At 44.5% G+C, this 26,963-nt stretch overlaps 1 protein-coding gene across 1 annotated transcript in view; it reads left to right on the top strand.

Moving 5' to 3' along the window:
• The first annotated feature begins 4,220 nt into the window (after positions 1 to 4,220).
• tgfbr1b (transforming growth factor, beta receptor 1 b) overlaps positions 4,221 to 26,963 on the top strand; it is a 99,553-nt gene continuing 76,810 nt past the window's right edge. Inside the window, exon 1 of the mRNA XM_080794294.1 lies at positions 4,221 to 4,491. Coding sequence (XP_080650420.1) covers positions 4,425 to 4,491 — 67 coding nt within the window. The 5' untranslated portion in view covers positions 4,221 to 4,424. The remainder of the gene's footprint in view (positions 4,492 to 26,963) is intronic.

Here is a 26,963-nt window from a genome sequence, read left to right as displayed (position 1 = left end):
AATACAACCAATTGCCTTCACAATATACACTCCAAGGGACTGCATTGTCGAATGTAAAGTTGGTTTGGGTCAGAGGTTCTCCAGAACTGGCCTGCGCTTCAATTACGTTGCGAAACATTTTGGGCATCAGCCATGATGAATGACACAATGTGAATGAAGGCCATTGCCCCGGGCTTGATCGCTATTAGTATGGGTGATATTTTAGATTCTATATGAATAGCTACATAGGTTTTTCAGAAAACTCTTGGGATTTAGATTAGAACATGTGGTTCTAAAAACAAATGGCAGACTTACACGCTCACAGCTCTGCTATTTACTTTGCTTTTTCTTTTTAAGACAAATCTTCCCTTCTGGGCGTCCCTGGCTCAAAACATTTTCAGATGGTTGGACTGCGGCCATGATTATACATCTCGGCTTGGGAGTCCTAATTGACACGAAAAGCTTTACTAGCTGATTAAGGCCTTTGTAGACTCTGCCGCAGGTCTAAATGAGAATTGTCCAGGGTATAGGAAGTCATTTAGCAATCCACTTCCAGTGGCTCTGAAGACACTACAGTCTGTGGGTGCCTAGAATATTTGACGAGCCTGCGAGCTTGCCTGACGCGTTCTGGCAAGGCAAGGCAAGGCAAATAGCATCAAAGTGCTTTACAGAATGAAAGCAAATACAGCGTGCAACAATGCACTTTAAAGATGAATGACAAATATAATTAGATACAAAAGATAAAGATAAATGAGCATATGCATTAGAACAAATACTCCCACCCAAAAATAAATGACAGCCCAGCTAAGGCCCAGGCAAGACCTATAGCTGTTGTTAGACATCAATGTTAAATACATGTTTTTAAATTGTGTTTAAAAAAAAAAAACACCTATAGTTATGGATTTCCTAATGCAACCTGCATGGAATATTGTTCAGGGTTTGTGTGGTGCACATAGTAGTGAAATGCTATATAGGCTTCACCATGTTTTGTGCCAACTATGGGGTGAACAATTCGTAGGCCAGCCCCAGATGACCTAAGGTTTCTAGGTGGGTTCATATGGCTCCTGTTGTATTATAATGTCCTGCATGGATGGAGGGAAGTTCACATCCACGGATGCAACGCGTTGTTCGCAAGGAACCTCTCACTGCGCGTTGCTTTGCTGTTGAGGTCACTGCAGTTCCCATAATGTCAGCTCGCCCCTCCCGCTTTTCATGTGAGATCTTCTGGGAACTCGCATTACAGTTCCCATAATACCGGCAGTGTATAAGTACATTTACTTAAGTACAATTTTGAGGTGTTTGTATATACTTTACTGGAGTACATTTTCAATTTCCAATACTTTTACTTCTACTCCACCACATCTCAGAGGCAAAATAATGTACTATACTTTTATTTGTGGATTATTATAATTTTCTTTACAAAACACGCATTAACCACTTCAGCCTTAAATACATGTTGAGCATTATGATTTGAAGATAGCAGATCTATAATGCGACACAATGTGAGCTTGCAGATCTGCTATTTTCCAAATTAAATGAGACATTCTGCATAATGAGTATACTTTTACTTTTGGTACTTTTTGATTGCCAATATATTCTTGCCCTTTAAATTACTCAAGTAAGTTTTTAATTCCGGACGTTTATTGGTAACGGAGTACATTGTAGTATTGATACTTTATACTTTTACTTAAGTAAAACATTTGAGAGTGTGCGTGCCTGCGTGCCTGCGTGCGTGCGTGCGTGCGTGCGTGCCGTGGTAGTGTATGCAGGACCATGCAGTGCCCAGAAAGACCTCAAACAATAGACCATCATCAATCTCTGTCACAGTCACCAAGGACTGGACAGCATGGTAGGTCAAGGGATCTTTGCTGTGTGTGTGTGTGTGTGTGTGTGTGTGTGTGTGTGTGTGTGTGTGTGTGTGTGTGTGTGTGTGTGTGTGTGTGTGTGTGTGTGTGTGTGTGTGTGTGTGTGTGTGTGTGTGTGTGTGTGTGTGTGTGTGTGTGTGTGTGTGTGTGTGTGTGTGTGTGTGTGTGTGTGTGTGTGTGTGTGTGTGTGTGTGTGTGTGTGTGTGTGTGTGTGTGTGTGTGTGCGCGCGCGCGTGCGTGCGCGTAATCACAGACACTACCTAAAAACTATAGCAGTATGTGTGAGCCTTCAAATTATCATAGAATGTCACTGACAATATCATACAGTCTGGTGTAAAGTTGGCATGCAGTTCGGGTTAGCTTTGGACAGGGACAAATTAGCCATGGGGCCAGTGGGGCCGTGGCCCAGGGGCCCTTGGGCTCTCAGTTGATTGTTAAATTGAGGGTTGACGACAGAGTATACATGCAGCAACTTGCAATGGGCCTGCAGGTCTACAAGATTCGCTACTATACAGCACCAAGACCTGTCAAAATACTTCCTTAAAGCCAAGGGCCACCCTTTCTGCACCCAGAGCTTATTTTAATGATGTTTATAGGAAACGAGAAACACTTTCCTGGGGGTTTTTATGTGTGTAATATGTTTTTTTTTTTTTTAAGTAATTTTAGTCATGATCTCATGTTCATGACCAAAAAACCTGTCATGAGAATTTGGTCTGACTTCCTTCCTGAACTACAAAGTCACACCGCCATGCAGCCTCGGAAGTGCACTAAAGCATTATGGGCATTGTATAGGAATTCAGCAATCCAGACAAACCCCCTAGACAAACACACGTCACACAGACTTCATTATTTTTCTGGCCGTATAGGGTTCAAATTGCGCTACCGTTATCTACTACAAATTCTATTAACATTGAGTTACTGCATTCTTCCTGCGGTGAAATGTCCCTTCAATGTCAACAATCACAACACCAGAGGGAGTTCAACAAACCACGTGTAGTTCAAGTTCGGAGTGTCCGCCTGTGTTCATTTATGTGTTCATGTATGCATGTATGAGCACCATAATGAGTACCAGTAGGGGAGCTGTTTGCCAGAAACAGAGAGAGAGAGAGAGAGAGAGTGCTGCACTGTTGCCTGCTAATGAGATAGAGAGAGAGAGAGAGAGAGGAGGGGGGAGGGGAGTTGCACCACTCGGTTCACACGGGTGTGAATTCTTTATATAAACATACACAAAAATTAAAAGGTTCCCATTTTTTTGGCACCCATTGTTAGCTTTGCCCATATGATGACCACAGGTGTGGTCTAAAAGTGTGACAAATTATTAAGTATTTCATTTTGCTAGGTCTTTAAATGTGAAAAAATAAATGTGAATCCCTACACTCCTTTGGAACCGCTCTCAAAGAGCACCTACGGGTGGCTGCAATTTGATGGCCCCTGTAAAAAAAAAAAGTTCCCCCATTTCTCCGTTCCATACTGTACATGTTTTTCCCTTTTTTAAACTGTATATATGATTTGTATTGTACGTCATAGAGATGCTTCCGATAAGTTTGCCTGCATGTTATCTGTTCGTACGTCTCTAAATGTTTTGATGAATTGAACAAGGTGAACCCTCTTGTAAACAAGTGTAATGCTTAATTGGGTCGTCCACTCACAGTTCAGTCTTTATATTTAGTTTGTTCTTGAAATGTACTGCAAACTGTTAATACATATTTCAATCAATCAAACAGCATGGATGGAATTGTGGACATCATTTTATCCGAAATTTTCAAATTTCGGAATCAGCCATGTCTGTATCGGAGCATCCCTGTCATTAAATGTTCTGATGAATTGAAAATGGAGGACCCAGCTGGTTCTATCCTCAAAAGTAGCAGTTTTTGTATTGACCTATTGTATGTACCCATTCTACAAACTGTGAAATTAATTTGTTCAATCAATCAATCAATCAATCAACGGGAGTGAAATAATAGAAACAACTAAATGAAGACCAGATATGATATATCGGTGGTAAAATCAAGACGTGCCTATTATTACAACGCTGTTTTAAACCAGTCTATGGTAGCAACAGCCTGTTTATATCCAGACAGCGGTTTGCAGTTGCACACACACACACACACACACACACACACACACACACACACGCCACCGTGGAGGCGGGGCCACCGTGGGCGGGGCGTGGTGGAGCTCCCAGCCAATGGCCGCGCATCTGTCTCTCCCCACACTGACTCAGCCACCACTGTCTGAGAGAGAGAGAGAGAGAGAGAGACATACACAGAGGGGGAGAGAGAGAGAGAGAAAGAGAGAGAGAGAAATACACAGAGGGAGAGGGGGAGAGAGAGAGAGAGAGAGAGAGAGAGAGAGGGAAGCATACACAGAGGGAGAGAGAGAGGCATACACAGAGGGGGAGAGAGAGAGAGAGAGAGAGAGGCATACACAGAGGGAGAGAGAGAGAGAGAGATAGAGAAGAGAGAGAGAGGGGGAGGTAGAGGGAGGTCCAGTCAGTGTGTAATCGTAGTAGTGTGTGCAGTCAGTGTGTGGACTAACAACCGAGAGAGAGAGAGAGAGGAAAGGGACAAAAAAGCCACGATGGATGCGATACCGTGTTGCCTCGCGCTCTTACTACTACTGGGAACGAGCATACATGGAACTAACGGTAAGAACCAGAGACAACAAACAAACAAAACAAACAAACACGGCTTCCTTCCGTGTTGTTGTTTGTTTTGCCTTTGTTCTGTTTCGTTGTTGTTGTTGTGTGTGAAGTTATTAAAGGCAGCGGTTCGAGCCCCTCCTCTGCTCTCCTCCTCTTTGTTTCAGTCTCTCTCTCTCTCTCTCTGAGTCTCTCTGAGTCTCTCTCTCTCTCTCTCTCTCTCTCTCTCTCTCTCTCAAAGATGGCGCAGGTCGGTCGCTCGCGCTGGCTGTCCGAACCCGAACCCGGGGGGGCGACCCGACCGTGCCGTGCCGACCCGTTCCTTTCTTTCATAAGGACAGGAACTCTATCTAGTCTAGTATATGAGGAAAACTGTGTCTAGTCTGTCTAGCAGCAGAGCAAACATATTTGAACCTCCCCAAAAAACAGAGAGAGAGAGAGAGAGAGAGAGAGAGCTTGAAAACAACATGTGAAGGTCCCGTGTGGCCGACAGGGCAAGTGGGGATAGCTGCTGTTTTTTTCAGGGACATTTGGCACTTTTTAAAATGGAATTAATTTTTGACGGGGGGGGGGGGGGGTCTCTCTCCACTCACTCACTCCCCCCCCTCCTGGTTGAGTAAAAAAATCACTGGTTGGTCCTTAAACTTTTTTAGTGCCCAAATTGATATGTATTTGGCCATGGACACCCCCCCCCCACACACACACACACACACACATCTGAAATTGTTTTGTGCCAGCCAGAGAGAGAGAGCCAGAAGAGAAGAAAAAATGTTGCTGTGCGAGCTTGTATACATCTGCTATTTTTGAATAGCCAATGTAGCCTATATATACATGGATAAAGAAGTGGTTAAAATAATTGTGACGCTATCATAACTATACTGTACTTCTGACTTACGACTGCTGGGGTCCTTGGGGACTTTGAGAGGCAGTGGAGCGAATCCAAAAAAGTTTTTTGGCAGCATCATCCTTGCCTCGCTTCTGCTGTTATTTGCTTTGAGTTATTAATTCATTTACCTCTGAAGTTGAACCCAGCTTTTTGGACTGGGATTTGGAAGAGACACACACACACACACACACACACACACACACACACACACCTGCACACACACACCTGCACACACACACCTACACACACACACACACACACACACACACACACACACACACACACACACACACACACACACACACACACACACACAGACTGCCCTCCGGCGCTGAATGTTTCTCATTCTTTCAAGTCTTCCTGTCTGAGTTCTCTATACCCGCTATTTAAACCTGCCCTTTTTTCCCCCGACCATTTCCTGTCTTGGAGTTGCTGTGCTCTGCACGAAACTAAACCTACTTCTGCAAAAAAACCCAGAAAAGTCTCTTGTTTATTTTCTCTTATTTCTTGCCCCTCCTCACCAATGCTTTGTGCCGTGCGTGGTGGTAGTGTGCATGACTGTGAAGTTGCCTCAGTGTGTCCGACTGACAGTTTTCTCCAATGCGAGCTGATAGAAAACACATTCTATATGCTAGTCCAAAAACACAGCCTTTCCTCTCCTTTCTTCTCAGCGGGGTTGGTTGTTCAGCTCCATGGCTGTACGCACGCTGCCCTGTGGCTGTGTGCTCTGATCCCAGGCTACCACGGGGGCTATATAGCTAGCTCATTTCCTCTAGCAGGCAGCCTGTTACTTTTTGGTTTAAACACAGAACAAAGCATCACACCGACGTCTTGACAATGCTTGATATGTGTCACCTGCAAAGTGCAAACCCTTGCATTGCGTTGTTTAATAGTATATGCACATAACACAGATACCAGTAAGACGCGCAAACGCGGGAAGCGAACGCAGCTCGTACATATTTGGGTTTTGGACGTATAGCTGCTTTGGGGACTCCTTATATGGTTATGGCTGAGTCATGGTGACACAAATCACTCAGCTCCATATATGGGCACAAAAGCGGGACAGACAGACAGACAGACAGACAGACATGATCTGCTAGGTCTCATAGTAAGTGCTCACTGCGTTCGCAATTACACACTGACAGACACACGCATGCATAGGTACGCTTTTCTTCTTGACAGGTTGGCCAGCTGCCAACAAACACCTCACACAGAACTGTGTGTAACTCATTGGCAAAAAAATGAATAATTACATTCCATTCTCGTGTGTGTGTGTGTGTGTGTGTGTCCAAGTCCAATGATGTCCATGATGCGTGTCCCTCGTTTTGCAGTGATTTGACGTTCTCAGTCCACACACACACACACACACACACACACACACACACAGAAGCCCAACAGAATGGGGAAGCTGTGGTCTTTCTTTGTCTCGGGGCTGCAGGCAGGCGGCATGTGATGTGATGAGAAAGAAAGAAAGCGACCCCCGTCCCCTCCTTTAAACCACAAAACAATAAGCCCCCGTTTAGATATTCTCTGTTAATTTACGTCGTCTGTTGGTTTGTGTGCGTGTGTGTGTGTGTGTGTGTGTGGGGGGGGGGGGCCGGGGGGTGTACTTGCTTCGTTTGATTTGTCGAACACTGCCTTTTTCATCATTGTATCCCTTGAGTGCTGGTGCACATGAGGAGAGGTGTGGTGGTGTGTGTGTGATAATGTGCAAACATGTCGCCAGCCCCACATATGCTCGTCTCTACTCTCTGTACTATTACTCACACAGCCCTGTGTCCTCATGTAAACCATTACACTGATTGATCATCGTTATTATTTCTACCATTAGTATGTTATTAGCGTTTTAATGTGCAGCAGTAGGTTTGGTGGTGTGCTGTGCTGCGGGTTTGTCGTTCAGGGTGCATACGTTGGCTATAGAGACAATACACAACAGTCCTACGGTCATTAGTCGGAAAAAACACCGTCGCTGCGGGTTAAAACTGGGGTTAAAAACCACCCGTGGCTCCCGACACATGCTGCGGGTTTAAACTAACCTGTGGTGTGGCGGGTTAAAAGAATCACCTGTGGCGTCCGCGTGCTGTTTTGGGTAGGGTTTGATATAGATTGATTGAAGTGGGGCGGGCTTGTGGCTCAGGAGGCAGAGCAGGCCAGGTCGTCCAATGATCCCTGGGTCGGAGGTTCGAATCCCGGCTCCTCCTCCTCCTGTCCACATGACGAAGTGTCCGTGGGCAAGACACTGAACCCTACGTTGCCTCCAATGAGTCGGTCGGTGTGTGAGCTCGCCACCGTTGGTGTGTGAATGTGGGAAGTGAGGACGCCGGCGTGGACTGTTCGACTGTATGAATGAATGAACCATTTGTAAATTGGGCTTTGAGCACTATAAAAATGCAATTCATTATTATTATGGAGTATTTATTGACGGTATGCATAATGGGTACCGCGCCACGATAATGCATTACACTTGTGTCGCGTGTCATAATATTACCTGTCGGACTGTTGGTCCGTTGGAACAAACGCATGGACCCGTGGGTTTGTGGGTATATGGTACGAGATGAGTGGCATTGATGTCATCGGAAAGAGTGATATGAAGACAAAATAAGCTGTACACCTTTCTGCATTGGGTTTGTAGTTACTTTGTGTATTGCCGCGTTACCGTAAGACGAATATCGTTGTGCGTTTTTTTTACGCGTCACGGAGCCAGCTTGAAGTCAGTGAATGAATGTTCTGGTCGAAGGTTCAATTCACGACTGATTTCAGTTATTTGGATTCCATAGCACCGAAAATAGCAGATCTACAAGATCACAACATGTCGCGCTGCGACGTGTTGTGAGCTTGTAGATTGGCTATTTTCGGTCATTAGCTATATTTTAAGATAAGTATATTAGAAAAGAGTATTTGAGGGGCACGGTGGCACAGTTGGTAGTGCTGTCGCCTCACAGCTAGAAGGTCCTGGGTTCGATTCCCGCTCGGGGCACTGTGGGTGCTGGCGGCGTGTTTCCTCCTCCGCGTCATCAGTGCCCATACCCGAAGGCGGGGTCGGCGAAAGGGCCTTTCTGTGTGGAGTTTGCATGTTCTCCCCGTGTCCCCTAGGGTAGGTACCCTCACAAAAACATGCAGTAATCCTGGTCTCTAAACTGCCTCCCCCTGGCCAGCCGGGGCGCCTGATGGAGGGGAAAGGAACCCGTTGGAATAACGTGTTCCTTTCACGCGCTACGTCCAACCAGGGAAACTCCCCCCTGTCAGGTGTAAAGGAGCAACTTGGACACTCAAGCATGAAGGAAGCATGAGTTAAGTCCGTTGCTCTCCCCAGGTTGGCGGAGGGTGTGTAGAGCCCAGGATCACAGTAGATGATTGACACAGGGGCGAAAAATGGGTTACAAAATCGTGGGATAAAAAATATATAAAAAAAAAAAAAGAAAAGAGTATTTGAACTAAGTGATCAAACTAAGTTTAGAAGCATCTTCCAGAAACATAATATGGTCTATGGACATACCAACATCATTTACATTTTCAGTGTTGAGATTTTTATTTTGCTTTATTCCATACACGTACGCACGCGCACGCACGCACAGACTGCGAGCTGTGGCTTGGCAAATAAGAGTTTTATTGTGGGATCATGGGATGTTATTATAATGGTAATTAAAGTAATACCATGCCGATAATTCTTCTGTGCTGATTTGCAGATTTTATCATGGTGCCTGGCTTCATTTTCTCATTCAGCCTATAGTAGTTGGCTTTGGTGGAACAGACATCATTGAAGTTTGGGGGTCTGAGGTTAATAAGGATATACCAAATTACCAACACGATAACACCTACACGAGGATTTATATTCTGGGCACGTTCCAAAGAAAGTCATCCACACATCCACTTCGTTCAGATGCAGGTCCATTGGACACAGGGACAAAGCAATCATGAACTAGAAATGCACTCTCGAGATGCCAACTTGTGCCTTTGCGCACAAGTACTGCTATACTCTGAGCCCTAGAGCTCTCTGCTGTCTGTCTGGGTACGACTGCTGCTCTGTGTTCCCATAGAGTTCCCATATAAACTACTTTGAGGTTAGTGTTATAGGCCCTCATTTATCAACCGTGCGTACGCCAAAATATGGGTGCACGCCGAAATTACCGACATTTTCGGCATTTACCATTTCCGGCAAAGCTTGAAATTGAACTTGACAAAGTTCAAAACTCACGTCTGGTCGGCAGCTGGCGTACGATTTGTCCTCACCTGTTTTTCTGTCGTAGAACAGCGGAGCAGCATTGTTTGACCAGCTGAGAGGCTGTCACAGGCATCTAAACATATATGTATTCACTCCTAAAATGTTTAGATAAAACTGTAGGGCCTACAGGTATGTATATGGAATACATGTAAAAAAGTCAACGATGTGTCTTTGTGTCATTATGAAATTAGTAGGAGATAAAATTGCGCTATTCAAAACAATGTTGCAAGTTGGATGCTTAAGCCATTTAAACAGTGTTTTGCATGAGCGCATACATGCAAGGATTTGGGCTGTCTGTGCTGAAATATTTCCATGACTGAGAGTCCCAATTAACGTGGGTAGCCTATACTGTAGCCTAATCTACAGCAGGCCGATGGAGTTACGGTATGTGCAATCTCCTCCTCGTTTAATAAACCCGACGCGTCGCTCGAATGCCAAATGTAGCCTACCGTGCCAGCGCAAGTGGGAACAGCATAGGAGATAGTATAGGCTACCCAGCCAGCCCACCACCACCACCACCACCACCAGTGCCATGCAGCCACATGAGGCTACGGTTTTGGCCGCTTCACATTCATATATTGACAGTTGACAGCGACTAGCGACTGCGAGGCAATCTAAATAGACTGTCGAACGTGCATGGTCAGTTGGTCAATGGTCACGGACGGACCACAGTGATAGAGAGAGACAGACAGACAGGACAGGACAGGAGGAGCACTATATGCAAAACAGCAGCGTGTGTGTGCCTATTTGTTATTTAATTCATGGTTCACAGGTTCAGGTTTCCGTTCACTAATATATCTTGTTGTATATTAAATTAAAAAGACTTTAATAATTTAATATACAACTAACAACACACAGTGAAAGTTGCTTGCAAATTGCGATATGTGAGTGCGTGTGGGGGGGGGTGAGGCGGGCAGCAAGGGAAGCGAAGCGAGAGGAGAAACAGACAGCTTTATTTAATTCATGCAGGTTCATTTATTTAAGATACAACAAAACAAGTTGCGTGTGCGTGCGTTCGTCTGTGTGTGTGTATGAGAGAGGGGGGTGTAACCTTTTCCTGTAACCATGGTTACAGGAAACGTATTGCAGTTGTTCCTGTCGCAAAAACGACGGCGAGGCTTGATTTCATAGGGCGTGCCAGATATATTTCAGCCGTCACGTTTATTAACGTCAGAACGAAATTCAGGATCAGCTGTTTGCGATCACTTTATAAATGCCGTGGCGACGTGGGTGTACTACGAAACCTGCACTCCAATCTGTGGCAGATTTTACACTCGATTGATAAATGAGGGCCATAGTGTCTACTGCCTGGTACAACTGCTGGTCTAAATCCTCTGTGAATCCTCTCTAGTTTGAGTGCTACTCCCACACTATTCATAAAGTACACTCTGCCTTGGGTCTCTAGGCTGCCCCTTATCCTGCCCTCAATGTCTTCACATATTGTACAGTTAATATAAAACGCATTACTCGGGCATATCGGCTTGCCTTGTAGGTCTGCTCTGAAAGAATCGTGAAAATTTGTCGGAAATCTTTGAATATTCAGCCACCTCTTTTGCCCATTATGAGGTGTAGGGCCACTCTACGCAACACTCATCAAACGCGCACCTATGGTAACAATCATTCTACAAAGTACAGGCCACAGGTTTATGCGTTACACTTTTTGCCGCTATGAAAGAATATATATTGAAAGATTTGCACCACATTTTCACGATTTTTCAAAAAAAATAGCAGATCTATGAGCTTGTAGATCTGCTATTTTTCAGTAGCTAAAGGATAACATAATGCTTAAAACACCAAAAGGGGTGTCCAATCCTGAGGAGGGTCTGATCTGTTGTGATGTGCTTCTCTTAATCCATTTTGGGATGGGAACCCCTTTTGGTGTTTTAAACATTATGTTATACTTTAGCTATTGTAATATTATATTACTAGCCATAGTAATATTTCTGACCAGGAGCAGAACACATTCATGTCGCTATGACTCATTCATAGAAATGATTCCACTCCATGGCTCCGAGACATGGACACTTTCAATTGATGACCTTCAGAGAAACGGTTGGATGGCACTCACACCCGCCTTCTAATGAGAGCGCAAAATCTCTCTTGGAAGAGCCACCCGTCGACTTCTCTAATGTAATGGCAACCTTCCCCGTGTTTCTTCACTAGTCCGAAGAACACAGTTTGCCGGGGCCACTCCTATACAGAGCTGACATCATGAGGTTATATCTTCCCTTCTTCTCTGGAATCCTGCCTCTAAGCAGACCAGAACTGTCGCTCTCTGATGTCATCGCTAGGGACACATGCATCAGTAAGCAGGGAAAAAAATGCAGAAAATCAAAGAAAGACAACCAAGCATTAGTTTTGCACGAAAAACACTCCTTGGGCTAAGTTCAACCATAGCCAAATGTGCTGACCTCATCGCATTTGTGATGACGGCTATGTCTTTAGCCCAAGGAGTATTTGTCATGCAAAACTAATGCTTGGAATGGATTCAGAATCATGAAAAACCCCTAGTTTGACACGTCACATGCTAGTACTTAAAAACATAATGAAATTTAGAACATTTTGCCTTTTTTTATATTGGTTGTTGATGGTACTCCAACTTTCAACAGCTGTTAAAAAACTCCCCTATGGGGTGGTTGAATAGAAACCAATGTGGGATGTGTTAGTAGACACCTTTTACAAACAACAACAAGAAGAACATTCTTTATACGACTCCGAAATGTATTCCCAGAATACCGGTATTCTGATAATATGGAGTGGAGATTGGTGTCCTTGCCTTGCATCCGGCATCAATGAATACGTGGGCTGCCTGCCATGCATTCACTGTATGGCTTCTGAAGGAAGCACTTACGGCAGAGCAATTTTCTCTCCAGGGACGAACCGAACGTATTCATCACTCAATGTCTCTGCAAAACAAATACAGATTTGTACCGCTCTCAGCGGAGCAGCTTGTCACCAGGGTGTACTCGTTTCAGATATCAAATCAATTCACTTTTATTTATAAAGCACATTTTCAAAAAACAATGTAGTGACGCATTGTCGAGCATTTAGTTTTACAAAAACGAATGCAACATCGGACAATTTGAAAAGAAAATCCAAGTGAGGTATATAATAGCGACCCGTTATCAGTACAATATTTGAACAGTAGCAAATGTTTCAGAACAAAACAAAACTACTATAATATTGATTTAACTAAACTGATAGTATAGAGGGTATACACGCATGCTTAAAGTGAATGGCACGTCGAGTGGCAAAGCAACATGCAAAGTGAGTTTAACATTGTTTTAATGTTGTTTAATGCAATCAGACAGGACTTTTCTGTTTGGACGTATGGGCTTTCAAGGCCAGAAAGTAGTTTTTTCCCACTTAGTAGGCATTCCTGCATAACTTCTACCCTCTTTTTGAGTAAATGAAAAAGGATCTAAAGCAAAAGACTGACCAAGAAGAACAGAAAGAAAGTTTCACTAAACAAAACGTTTCTATATAGGCCTTCATACTGTGTGGCTTTTTTGACCACATTAATCTGAATCCAGGTTTATTACAGAACGACGTGATTTTTTCAGTCAGTCACCTCATATACACCTCATTTCACCTCAACCCTTCATTCATACTAGAGGAAATACCTGTGTGGCTGTTTGTTTTTCCACCGCTGTGCCTAGGTCAGTGTTGTAATGAGGGGACTAGGGGAGGGAGGGGAGGGGGTGGCGAGGGGTGGCTGGAAGAATGCTAGGCATGCGGTTGATCCCGGGCCGGCCCTGTTGTCCCGGGCCACGGAAGCACAACTAATTTGAGTAGCTGTTGCCGTGCCAGCGTGGCCACTAGGATCCATTAGGCACTGAGGCAGCGTGTTGCTGTGCCAGTATGGGCCCAGTGTTGATCCTCGACAGCACATTTAGATTTTTTGTTTTTGTCATAGTCTTTTTGAATAGTTTTTCCATTTAGTTTTTAGTCACCCTGGAATGTCTTAGTGTCTAGTTTTAGTCGGCTGAATATCACAAGAGTTTTGTTGACTAAATCTACAGTAAAATTACTTGTGTCTTTTTACTAACACTGGATCTCTTGTTCACTATAGTCCCTTCCTAACATTTTAGTCTAGTTTTTATTTGTTGACAAAATTGTCCCTTATTTTTAGCCTTAGTTTTAGCCATAGCTTAGTTTTCATTTAGTTTCCATTTAGTTTTCGTCAGTGGAAAGAAGTTAGTCGACGGACATTTTTCGTCATAGTATCAACACTGGCATGGCCACTATAGGATTCATATTTGGCACTGATGCATTTACCAATGTGTTAGTCCCCTCTTCCCCCTTATCCGCACTCCACAGAGCTACATCATCATGGGGTGTGTGTTGTTTTGTATTAACAGTTTGCAGAATTACAGTACTACATTTCAAGCACAACTCGGTACAAAAACTGTCAACTGTGAGTGGACGACCCAGTACACTAAAGCGTTACGCTTGTTTACAAGGGGGTCCGCCTTGTTCAATTCAGTTTCGAATTGCAGCCGTCCGTAGGTGCCCTTTGAGAGCAGTTTTGAAGGAGTCAAGGGATGTCTTAATGACTGTTGGTAGGGCGTTCCACATTTTGGTGGCATATAGGAGCGAAACGAAGTTAGTCCCTTTTGTGCTGTGCTGTGTCGTATATTGTTCTTGGCTTTGGGGTGGATTGTGTAATAATTGTGTCATCGGGTCAAAGTCAAACTGTTGCTCGACCCGTTGAAGAGAAGAGCTTTCATCATCACCATCATCATGATGTCATCAAAATGTAATCATGTCTTTTGCCATTACGGGGAATAACAGTAACACTCATCTCCAACATTTTACTATGTCATTAGACCTGACGTCAAACTAAAAAGAATATATATTAAAAGACTTGTGCTGCATTTTCACCATTTTCCAAAAATAGCAGATCTACAAGCTCATAGCGCGCCACCGAGTGGCGCGCTATGAGCTTGTAGATCTGCTATTTTTCAAAAGCTAAAGTAAAACATAATGCTTAGTTAAAACACCAAAAGGGGTTCCCATCCAGAATGGATTACCTTAGAGTTGTTGTGTGGAAATAATACAGGTCTGAAAAAAATCTGTAACATTTAATATGAAGTACATCTCAGTGACCTCACAAAGATGTACTTCATAATGTTATGTTTTTCTCAGACCTACAGTTCTAGGCAACACAGAATGAGGGGGACTTTTTTATTATTTCCTTTTCCACACTATATTAATGCCATAGTAAAATGTTGAAAATGAGGGTATGGTATACCCATCATGCAGCTCTACAACAAAGGGACACTTTAAAAGAAATAAGAGGAACGGTTGGATGGCACTTAGCACTCACACCCACCTTCTAATGGGAGCGCAAAATCTCTCTTGGAAGAGCCACCCGTCGACTTCTCTAATGTAATGGCAACCTTCCCCGTGTTTCTTCACTGGTATGATCCAGAAGAACACAGTTTGCCGCCGGCCACTGCTATACAGAGCTGATCATGATGACGTCCTATCTTCCCTTCTTCTCTCTGGAGTCCTGCCTCAAAGCAGACCAGAGGTAGAGAACTGTCGTTCCCTGACGTCATCGCTATATAGGGACACGTCAGTAAACAGGAACTGGGGATGGCAATAAACTAACGACCGTTTATGCCTTTAATGTCACTGGTGTGGCATTGTGTAATACAACATGATCTCGACCGCGGTCGAAAAATGATGATGATGATGATGACAACAAACATGGCCATGATATAGCAATGGTACAAAAACTGGTAAAAAATAATAATAAATAAACAATATATAATATATGATAATCATATTCCGGCTATTTGGTTTCGGCAAACTTGTTTTTCAGTTACAGAATCCCTATTAGGCTCGAAACGCTGTCAATACATTCCATTGTAGCAGATGAGTGTGTGGGCTTATTCTCTCATCTTCAAAGACAAGACACACACACACACACACACACACACACACACACACACACGCACACGCACGCACGCGCGCGCACACACACACACACACACACACACACACACACACACACACACGTACGCATGATTGGTTAATTAATTCCTGTCAGCCATGAGCTGCTCTGAATTAAAGGCGTGAGGTGCATTATCATCAGGAACTCTGAGACGGTGATGTGTGAGGCGGGCGGGCGGGCGGGCGGCTCTCCTGGGAAATGACTTGTTTGAGGTGCTACGGTTATTATTGTATTCTCTGCCCCCCTCCCCCCCCCCCCTCCCCCCCCCCCCCCCCTCTCTCCCTCTCTCTCGCTCCACCTCTCTGAACTGCTTCAGAGTAACATCATGTCATTATGTATTTAAGTGCATGGCTACAGTCTGGCTGCCAAATGCAGTGAACTGTGTAGCCTCTCGGTCCCCGCCTTATATAGTCGGGGGAATATTATCAGAATAATGTCAAATCTTATCTGGGAATACTTTTTCTTATACCGAGACTTTTTTCCTTCACCAGTGTGTGTTTGTAAATGTGTCCCACGTTGGTTTCTAATCAACCACCCTAGGGGAGTTTTTGACAGCTGCTTTAGTTTTGCCAACAGGCAAAATGTTCTAACATTTTATTATGCTTTTAAGTAGCATGTGACATTTTCATGACTCTGAAACCATTCCAAGCATTAGTTTTGCATGGAAAACACTCATCACAAAGACACCCTTACAAACCACACATTTGTATTCAGAAATGTATTCCCAGATTTTATTAATATCCATTATCCTCTTGACTATTACTCATCTGTCGAAGAGAACATTCTGGTCACAACTTAAAGCACAACGTTCGTTTTTTTTCCAAACAAGGTTCATGTTTTAGGTTGTTATTATTAGGGAAGGGATTAGTGTAATTTTTTTTTCCATTTGCTGCTTTCTTCCGTTTTAGGGATTTTAGCTGTTTTTGACAGGGGGGGCGGGGGCAGTCGAGCATGGGGCTAAATATGTATTTTTTACAACAATCTATAGCGATTTATTTTTTTATTATTTACTATAGTCCTACTAGACCCCAAGAAATGACAAAGAAGTACAAATCACACATCATAGAACTTTCATTCACTGCGTCTGACGCAGAGAATGTATCGTGATAGAAACTCTACAAAAAAGCCGTATCGTGGAGACATTGTATCGTCCCGTCGACGATATTTATCACCATATCGAACACACCCCTACTTGACATGCAAAACGTTTTACATGTATCGTCAAAGCTCTGAAAGAAGTTTGTCCAACAGTGTAGATAGGTCGTGTTTTTAACCCTTTTTAATATGAAATAAAGGATTCTTTCTACTTCAACTGGACAGAGCTGCCTTTTAAGTTCGCCCACCTTATATCTCCTTCCACAGTGACATTGACTCAAAGTCTAGAACTTTTTAAGAACTCTTGTGCTTTGCTTATATGAAACCCTCTCCAAAGAGCACCCGTCTACAGTTTTCTCTACATAAAGGACCCACGTAGTGCTTCTTCTTTTCTTCAGTGTAGATAAAAGTCTGTAAAAGTGCACTCGGTTGGTATAGTCGGTAATGAGAACTTGAGCTGGGCTCTCACACTCTGGGACCTGAACTAGTAACGCAGTGCAAATAAACCCAATCTCTGTGTTGTCAGAGTCGGTACATCCAGTGATCCACTTGAGATTCCCACCGTTTACAGCACTGACAGCATTTACAGCACTTTTACAGCATCGGCTGCTTTTTTCCTGTCCACCAATTTGGGGCACCTGCCCACCTCCTTAACCCATTCTGAGCGGGAACCCCTTTGTTATACTTTATCTTTTGAAAAATAGCAGATCTACAAGCTCATAACGCGCCACCGAGTGGCGCGCTGCGAGCTTGTAGGTCTGCTATTTTTGAAAAATCGTGAAAATGTGCCTGAAATCATTGAATATATATTCTTTCAGAGTGAACGTTTTTAACTCAAATCTTTGCTTCTGGGGGGCGTCCCTGGAACTACATATTCTCAGATGGGAGTCGGCGGCCGATTACATGTAGTTTCTGGGGGTCCTTGACATGGAATAGTGAGCACCACTGATATAGAAACATGAGGTTTATCAGAAAAACGGTCCGAATTTAGAAGACATTTTCTAAATCTCGAAGTCGGGTCAAAATGGGTTAATTGCTCTGGCCGAGCCCTGCACTCTTTGCTGTGCGTTTTGTCAAAGGTTGCGTTTGACAAGACATCACTGAACCAGAGTGCTTTAAGCTGTTGTTCTCTGCACATCTCAAACCAGTGGTGGAAAACGGTACTCACAATGGCCGGTCCTTATCCTTTTTTTTTTGTTTTTTTGAAACATGATTATTTTCGTGGTTCTCAACCGTTTTCATGTGAAGGACCCCCAGATTGGTCTGTATTTGGCCGTGGATCCCCATCTGAAAATATGTTCTTCCAGCGACCCCCCCCCCCCCAGAAGCAAAGATATGAGTTAACTTAAAAACGTTCGCTGTGAAAGAATATATATTCAAAGATTTGCGCCACATTTTCACAATTTTGTAAAAAAAAAAATAGCAGATCTACAAGGTCGCTATTTTATTTAGCTTTATTCCATGTGTGCAGTACTTTGAGTAAATGCACTTAGTCACTTTACACCAGTGGTTCCCAAATTGGGGTCCCCATGGGTCCTTGGGGGGGGGTCGCCAGCTAAATGATAGTTTGGAACCAAATAATGGACCCTTCTGGGTCTTTAACTCTGAGAGTGTACAGATGGAACCAAATCGACCCGTTAAATTAACATTGATTTTACAATATAAATTCCCAGAGAAAGAATTGCCATTAAATGGGGGTCCGTAGACAATGCATGTCAAACTTGAAAATGAAATGGGTTGAGAATCATTGCTTGAGCCACAATAAACAATCTAAACAAATAATTTCCACAGTCAAAATACATAAACCGATAGACAATCAATCAAATTATTCCCTTTGCCACTTTCTGTCCTTCCCCGTGTCATTCTTACTTAGCTTTATAGGTCTATTAGTTTTGAAAAATCGAAGAACGACTGACATAGAAACATAGCCTTTTCAGAAAACTGTCAGGATGTAGAAGACATTTTTAGAATCTGATCTCGGGTCAGAATGGCTAGCCTTTCTTTCCCACTCTTCCTCCTCCATTCACTTCTTGCTCAGTCTTTCATCATATAATCGCTTCACACAAAGCCGAGCAGCAAGGCAAGAGGGAACAGCTAATTGGTGCTGGAAGGAAAGTCCACTCTGGTGAATTGTTGACTGCCTGACTGTCGACTTTTAAAAGGCCTGACAAAGTCTTTTTATCTTGTTAGGCTGCAAAAGAGCTTTTCGAAAGAGTCAACAAGTTGCAACATTTTGAAATGACATATTCAAGCTGTCTATGTTGTGGATAAATATGGTAAATGGTGCATTTATATAGTGCCTTTATCCAAGGCGCTTTACATAGATTGTGCATTACATTCACCCATTCACACACACATTCATACACCGATTGCGGCGTTCAGTGTTTTGCCCTATAGGACACTTCGGCATGTAGACAGGAGGAGGAGCCGGGATTCGAACCGCCGACCCATGGATCATTGGACGACCTGCTCTACCTCCTGAGCCTCAGTCGCCCCAACATTTCATCCCTAGTTTTGGGATAAAGAGGCATTGCTTTTTTTTCAAATTCAGTATTCATAAGACAAAAACAAACAAAATTTTTTTGACAAAATCATTATCATATCGACATTGGTTATATCGGTTTAATTAATTATCTCGGATATCGATATCGGACAAAATATGTCCTCGCGGTACATCCCTACTATAGCATGCATTCTGGTGCAGTGCCATTTGTAGACACGTTGTGTAGAAAGTTGGACCCTTATTATCGTGCGCTCTGTCTTCAGGGAGACCGTAGGGGCAAAGCCCTATGCTGCAGCAGCCCCTTATTGCTAACGGCAGAAGACTTTAGAAGCAATTATTAAAATCTATTTTTTTACAAAGAACCATTGAGAACACGATTCATGAGCAGATGTACAACCTCACAACGCGCCGCGCCGCGGCAGGTTGTGAGCTTGATCGGCTATTTTCAGCAAGAATACATTTTAGTCGACTAAATCAACTGTGGATTTAGTCAACTAGAATCTTATGATATGGCATTTAGTCGACTAAAACTACACTAACACTAAAACATTCCAGGTGACTAAAAATGTGACTAAACCTAAATGAAAAACAATTCAAAATACTACGAATCTAAATTTTGCTGTCAAAATCAACACCGGACCTGTGGCTGACAGCGAGGGATTTTTTACCAGTTGAGCAAACGGAGGATTGCATAATCTCCTCCAAATGCCAACCAGTATAGGGCACATTCCCCTGTCCCCCTTCCCCAGAAGGAAGGGGGACAGGGGCTCTGCTCAGAGGCTCGGCTCAGAGCCTGCAATGGCCTCTTTGTTACACAAACTGACCTTATTATCTTCATTCATTATCACTCGGATATTGGAAAGGGAAAGTTGGCTCGGCTACATAGTTGTAGATTTTACCTGCTCTCCACCAGCTTCACCTTGACCTCTGGAGGATTTCGAGGCAACACTACACACACACACACACACACACACACACACACACACATACACCATGTGATAAGCAAGTAGCCAATGTGAACGGAGGCTTCCAGAGCCATGCGGCCCATAGTCACTCAGGAGCATGCGTGTGCGGTATGTCCTGTTTCTGTAGCGTGAGGCAGCTTGATGTATATGCAAGTGAGTGTGGAAACATAGTGGTCCTCTGGAGTGAGTGTGGAAACATAGTGGTCCTCTGGAGTGAGTGTGGAAACATAGTGGTCCTCTGGAGTGAGTGCATTGGAAACATAGTGGTCCTCTGGAGTGAGTGTGGAAACATAGTGGCCCTCTGGAGTGAGTGTGGAACTATATAGTGACCCTCTGGAGTGAGTGTGGACCTTGTGGAACTATAGTGACCCTCTGGAGTGAGTGTAAAACTTTAAACTATAGTGGCCCTCTGGAGTGAGTGTGGAACTATAGCGGCGTGAGTGAGGAAACATAGTGGGCCTCTCTCTCCATCATCAAAGTTGCCCACCCGTTGTTTGAGTGACAACTAGTGGATTGGATTGTGTTAACTTGTAGCCCCCAGGCGGTCATTATGCTCCTGTTTCAGGCACAACTACATGGCTCAACTAAAGACTGCAGACGCAGGATTAATGGTTCTCTGCGTGTTTAACGTGCGCTTGTTCTTCAGACTGTATTTAGTCTGGGACGTCTGAAATCAGTGGTTTTCAACCCTTTTCATATCATCATTATTCATTCAGCATTTGAGCCACGGACCACCATTTGATGAGATTTCGCCTCTCAAAACTATAAAGAGTATTTTGTTGTCGTTGGATAAGATTTTGTCTACAATTCCTTGCTTTTGGCAATCGTTCGATCAAAATGACAATGTAATTCTTCTACATTCTCTAATTGTGTAGACACGTCTTGTAAATGAAGTAATGCAGATGTTTAACAATAATGTGACTCTTGAGAGCGTAAAATGAAACCAAATGGACCCGCATTTGTCCATTTGGTTTCATTTTCATGCTCTCAAGAGTTAAAGATCTATAAGGGTCCATTTGGTTACCACCCTCAGGGACCACTGGTTGAGAACGACAGGTCTAAATCACTTCCCAAACAGTCGCAGACACACTTTTATGGTGTCCCTTTTTTTTTGTGTGTTTCCTACGTTTAGTTTATTACATTTTGTAGGAAAAGACTTTCGCACACCTAGAAATCGGGTGCATGCAGTCAGGTGCGTAGGCCAGTGGGCGTCAATGAAAGCAATAGAATGCACCTGCACACTGTGTATTTGCTCGGTAGAGTAAGAGTATATTTTCTTTTTTAATAATGCAACGTTTCGGTCCCTCCGGACCTTCTTCAGGCAGAATAAGGGAGAAACGAGGGGGGAAAAAAGCGGGTATTCGGAACCGCCTAAAGGAGGCGATTCACCCGACCCCCCGCTGCCGTCTATACCGTTCAACTTCTGGCCAACGTGCGCTCCTTACACAACAAAATCAATACGATACCAGGGATTAAATAGCGCTCATATGAGCTTGTAGATCTGCTATTTTTGAAAAATAGAAGAACGACTGACACAGAAACAGCTTTTTCAGAAAACTGTCAGGATGTAGAAGACATTTTTATCTGCCCCGCGAATTTGGTTGCATTCTACCGTTTTGTCGTTTATGTGCCCCTAAAGGGCCAGTAAGAGCTACACGGTAATACAAGCCGCAAAAACCATTGCAGGCTGTGTGCATGAACTACAGTACCCAGAGGCACCAGAAATCGTGCTTGGAGATCTGAACCATTTAATCAGGTTTTTGCCCGCAGGACTCTGTGGACATTGCTCTGTGCCCTTATGTCTCCATTTATGCAAATGTATTTTTATTTCTGTTTTTGTGTTATGTCAAAATCAAATGTGTTGTGTATATGTGTTGCATATACAAGGCCGCTGGGCCATTGCAAACCGACAAAGCAACTAATGAATAGACTCATTCAAAGTCAAAAGACTAAATGTTAATGTGTGCCACCCACCGTGTCAAACGGCTCCATATTCAAACCTGCCAGGCGAGGCACAAGAGATTACGATGTTTTGTTTGGAAGGTGTCACAGTCTGTCTCTCCCTCAGTCTGTGACTCCACCATGGACACTCCCACATTCATTTCCACCGCTGCAGTCCCACTTACACACCTGTGTCCAACTCTCTCATCAGCCCACCTGTGAACCCTTTGCTAATCAACCTGCTGCCTATAAGACTGGACTCATTGTCGGTTCATAACCTGGTGTCATTGATGTCCTGCTACCTGTTCCTGTTTTGACTATTATGTCATTCTTGATTTGCCTGGTTCCTACCTGCTTATTCAGTGCAAGATTCTGCCTTTCTTTATTACATACTTTATTATCTACTTATCTACTACTTGTCTGTTGTGACTCTGCATTTGGGTTCAACTCTCTGTCTGCATCCTCGACAGAAGGAGCTTCCAGACATCTGTCACGTTTGTTTATGTGCGTGTTTCTTATTTGTGTGCGTGTTGTTTCTGTGCACTGTATGTCTGCTCTGCTGCAACACACACTGCTGGTGCTGGGTGTGTGCATGCGCTTGTGTGCACGTGTGTGTGTGTGTGCGCAGGCGCAGTTGTATGGTGGTGGTTTTGTGTGTTTGTGGCGTGCACTGCAGTGCCTTTCCCAGTGAGGAACGTTCATGCATCTGCGTGCGTGTGTGCGTGCATGCGTGTGTGTGATATCTATAAGTTCACAAGATGCTTGGCCAATTGAGTGTGACACCGTCATATAACGAAGCATAACGCATCACAGTGCGTTTGTTCTGAGCTTGTAGAGCTGCTACTTCCATCCATCCATCTTCAACCGCTTAGCCGTAGTCGGGTCGCGGGGGGCAACAGCTCCACCAGAGTGTTCCAGACTTCGCTCTCCAGAGCAGCATTCGTAACTTCCTCCTGGGGGGGGGGGGATGATCCCGAGACGTTCCAAGGCCAGCGAGTCGATGCGTTTCCTCCAACTGCGCCTTGGTCTGCCCCAGGGGGTCTCCTCCCAGTGGGACGTGCATTGAGGACCTCCCTATAGGGAGACGCCCGAGAGGCATCCCAACCAGATGCCCCCGAACCACCTCCTTTCCCGAGTCTCTCTCGTGTGACTGAACTGCTACTTTTGAGATTTAATAGTGGGACAAAAAAGGAGCAGACGGTCGAAGTACATCGCCCTGGGGGACCCCGGTCAATGTATATACACTGTACTAATTTAGTAACATGTGCAAACATTTAGTAACATGTGCAAAATAAGATGGCATTCCACACACACACACACACCGCCCCCCCCTTCCAACGCTCTATCAAACTGGGGAAATGTCACGTGTCACACAGGCTTGTTGCTTGCGTTTGTCCTCCAGAAGGAAGTCATGTTTGGACATCAGCTAAAGCGCTGAAACGTCCCTAGGTGTTTGGGCTGAAGGAGACACTAAGAGTTGAGCAACAACAACGCTTCTCAATCAACTCATCAGTGGTGTAAAGTAACTAATAAGTACTGCACTTAAATCCATTTAGGCCTGACCTCGAAATTAAAAAGATAAATCTTCTAAATCCTCCAGTTTTCTGAAATACATATTTTCACAATCTTTCAAAAAATAGCAGACCTACAAGCTCGTCGCGCACCACTCGGTGGCGCGCAATGAGCTTGTAGATCTGCTATTTTTCAATAGCTAATACTTTTACTTCTACTCCACTACATCTCGGATCCATATATTGGACTTTTACTCCACAACAAACAAAACATGCTTTAAGTTTTCTGAAAAACTTTTTTTTTAACTTTTTGTTGTAATTTTGTAATACTGGCCCTCGGCCAATAAGGGACCACTATTATTGGTGACATAACTACGGTATGTTTGAAGGTCGGTTTAAGGTCAATAATGGGTTTAAAGGATTTAGTGCCTAATAACTGGTGTGTTTTATTTTTTTTACCAATTGCCAAAAAACCGCAATATCGGGTGCTGGAACTGAGCTCATGCTTCCTTCAATGCACGAGGAGTCCAAGCGGATTCTTTTCACCCGACAGGGGGGAGTTTCCCCGGTTGGACGTAGCGCATGGAAGGAAAACATTACAACCAGTTAATTTCCCCTCCATCAGGCGCCCCCGTGCATTTTGTGAGCGTAGGGGGACACATGGGAGAACATGCAAACTCTACACAGAAAGGCCCTTTCGCCAACCTCACCTCACCTTTCGCCAACCTCACCTCACCTCACCTCACATCGCCCACAGCGGGATTCAAACCCAGGACCTTCTAGCAGTGAGGCGACAGCGCTACCGACTGCGCCACCGCGGTGCCCCTCTTTGTCCAGTTTTTACACTTGCTGCCAGTTCCCACCTGACGTTGTGTGGAAGTTCAGACTGGTCCAGATCGTACTGAATGACTGCCAGCTTGCAGAAGGTCTTCAGTCTAGGACTCGAGTCCAAGATGAACAGGTCATTATTGGCAAATATGATAATTCGATCTCCCGCCATGCAAGCGTGAGATTTCACTGGACGCCAGTGTCTCAACCTTGTCTCAACCTTCCCAACCTTCTTCCAGGAGAAGGTCTCTGGACTGAATCTCCTCAGAACATCGCTACCGACCAGGTTGGAGCGACCAAATATGTACAGCTCTCCATTGTAGGCGAAGGCTGAATGAAACTGGAGTTTTGGAAGACGATGTGCAGAGGACGTGTTCAGCCAAGAGTCGGTCTCTGTGTCAAACACACTGGTTGTAAAATGGTTGTTGTAAAGCCCGCTGTCCCCAAATACAAACATCTTTGTCCCGATAATGGTGGCAGAGTGACCACGTCGCAGTGGACTTCCTCGGGTGTTGATTAAAGAACAGACCATTGTGCTGGTGTCCAACTTGTAGATGCCAGTAGTCAATATGTGGCATCCTACATAAAAGATGACCTTCCCCAAGGCATATGCCGAGTGGCCACACCTCTCATATGGAACAGTCCCGGTAACCCTGGGTTTGAGCCATGTGTGGGCGTCGACATTGAACGCATAAAGCACGTTGTCAAAGTCAGGCTTCCCTCCCCAGATGTAGACTGTACCCTCTATCAGCACAGCTGTGCATCTCCATCTCCTGGACAGAGCCTCACGGTGACCCTCTCCTCTCCCGGGGGTCAGAGGGGTCAGCGTCCTCCAGCGCAGAGACACGGTGTTGAAGGCGAGGACATGGATCTGACGACGTCTGTCCTTCGTGTCCTTTGCGACGACGCTGTAGCCGCCGATGGAATACACATCGTTTCCCACGGCGACAACATCATCGTGGCGCCTTCCGGACGAGTCTCTGAGATGCGCGGAACAACAAAACATTTCAAACTCGGTGAAGAATGGAGTGGCCTGTGCGTGCGACCACTTTCACTGGTACAGTGGCAGAAACGTCATGGCACGTTTGGCCAATCCATGAAGCCGATACTCGTTGGTCTACCATATACGGTATGGTCATTTGATCGCCATGCCAACCGATCTATGGACTCTTAATGTTAGCCCTAAGCAGTGACTTCATGTGGCAGCCACGGTGGGCGCCCCTCACTTCACACAAGTGTGTTATTGAGAGACGCTATTGGGGGTTGTGCAAATACAAACATTGGCAAAGCCATTGACAATGGTCAGTTTTGAGTCTTTGTTGGGACCGAAGGTCGCATTTACTATGAAATCTTGCGTCCGTCACACTTCCATATATGGCCATGGCTCGTAACATCATCAGGATCTCCATATATGGGCATATGCAATGCATATGTATCCCCCACAGAGCCAACCAGTAGCCTTGGCAAGTGCATCACCGGACCCAGAGCAACCCGACCTAGTGTTTGTCGGCTTGTCGCGATTGTGCAACTTGTCCGTAACGTGCTCGAGCGTCTCAGAAGGGGGCTCGTACTTGGTCAGGTACTGGATCATGGCATGGCGGCTTGTGACCGGCTTGATGTCCATGTTGGCAGCGCCAGCACAGGAAGGCATCCGTCTTAACGTGATGATGCTATATAAATATTTTAAGTTTTTCCAGAAAACTTAGGTCAGACTTTAGAAGGCGTTTTTAGAATCGGCCTTAATGGGTTAAAATGCAATTTTTGATGTCGAATTTGTTTGTGTTTAGTTCATAATGTTAACATAACTATTAACTATAATTGAAGGCATTTGAAATTAAATAGAAATGTTACCTTTCAGGATTCCAATTCAAAAGTTGCAAAAACTAATTTGAATTAAATTACAGCGTCGCAATGCGACGCGTTTTGAGGCTTGTGGATCGGCTATACAACAGTAATACAAATGCAATGTGGCCCCTCTGGAGTGAGTGTGGAAATATTGTGGCCCTCTGGAGTGAGTGTGGAAATATTGTGGCCCTCTGAAGTGAGTGTGGAAACATAGTGGCCCTCTGGAGTGAGTGTGGAAACATAGTGGCCCTCTCCATCGTCAAAGTTGCCCAACCCTTGGCCTATATAGGCTACTCAAGGCAGACAGTGTCTCGGACTGAAGAATACAACAATGTATTCTCTCTGTGTCCAGCGTGTCTGGAGGGTGTTCGAGTCTTTTCACTCTAGTGTGAAACGTGTCTGCCAGGTGCGTGCATGGTTGCTGCAATCCCCCCTCCATTCACAGAATTGGTTTTCACGTCACGGCTATACTTGTATAAACACAGCACTGCACACAATGTCCCGACGTCATTCTTCATTTGATTCTTGAGACAAAACAAAAAGTTTGTCCAGCTAGGGCAAACTTATTTTCGACGTGAGGAGGATGGGTAAACCTGTATAGGGTATAGGCTTTACTAGGACATGAGGGTTCTCAACGTTTTTTGGGCTGGGTGGACCCCTGGAAATGCTTTGGCCATGTCTCTCGCCAGACAGACACAGGGGACACGCATACGTAGCTAC

The sequence above is a fragment of the Protomyctophum bolini genome (genome assembly GCF_963924005.1).
Source record: "Protomyctophum bolini genome assembly, chromosome: 21".
NCBI classification, from domain to species: domain Eukaryota; kingdom Metazoa; phylum Chordata; class Actinopteri; order Myctophiformes; family Myctophidae; genus Protomyctophum; species Protomyctophum bolini.
Note: the sequence above shows the minus strand (reverse complement) of the source record. Positions and strands in the feature narration are given on the sequence as shown.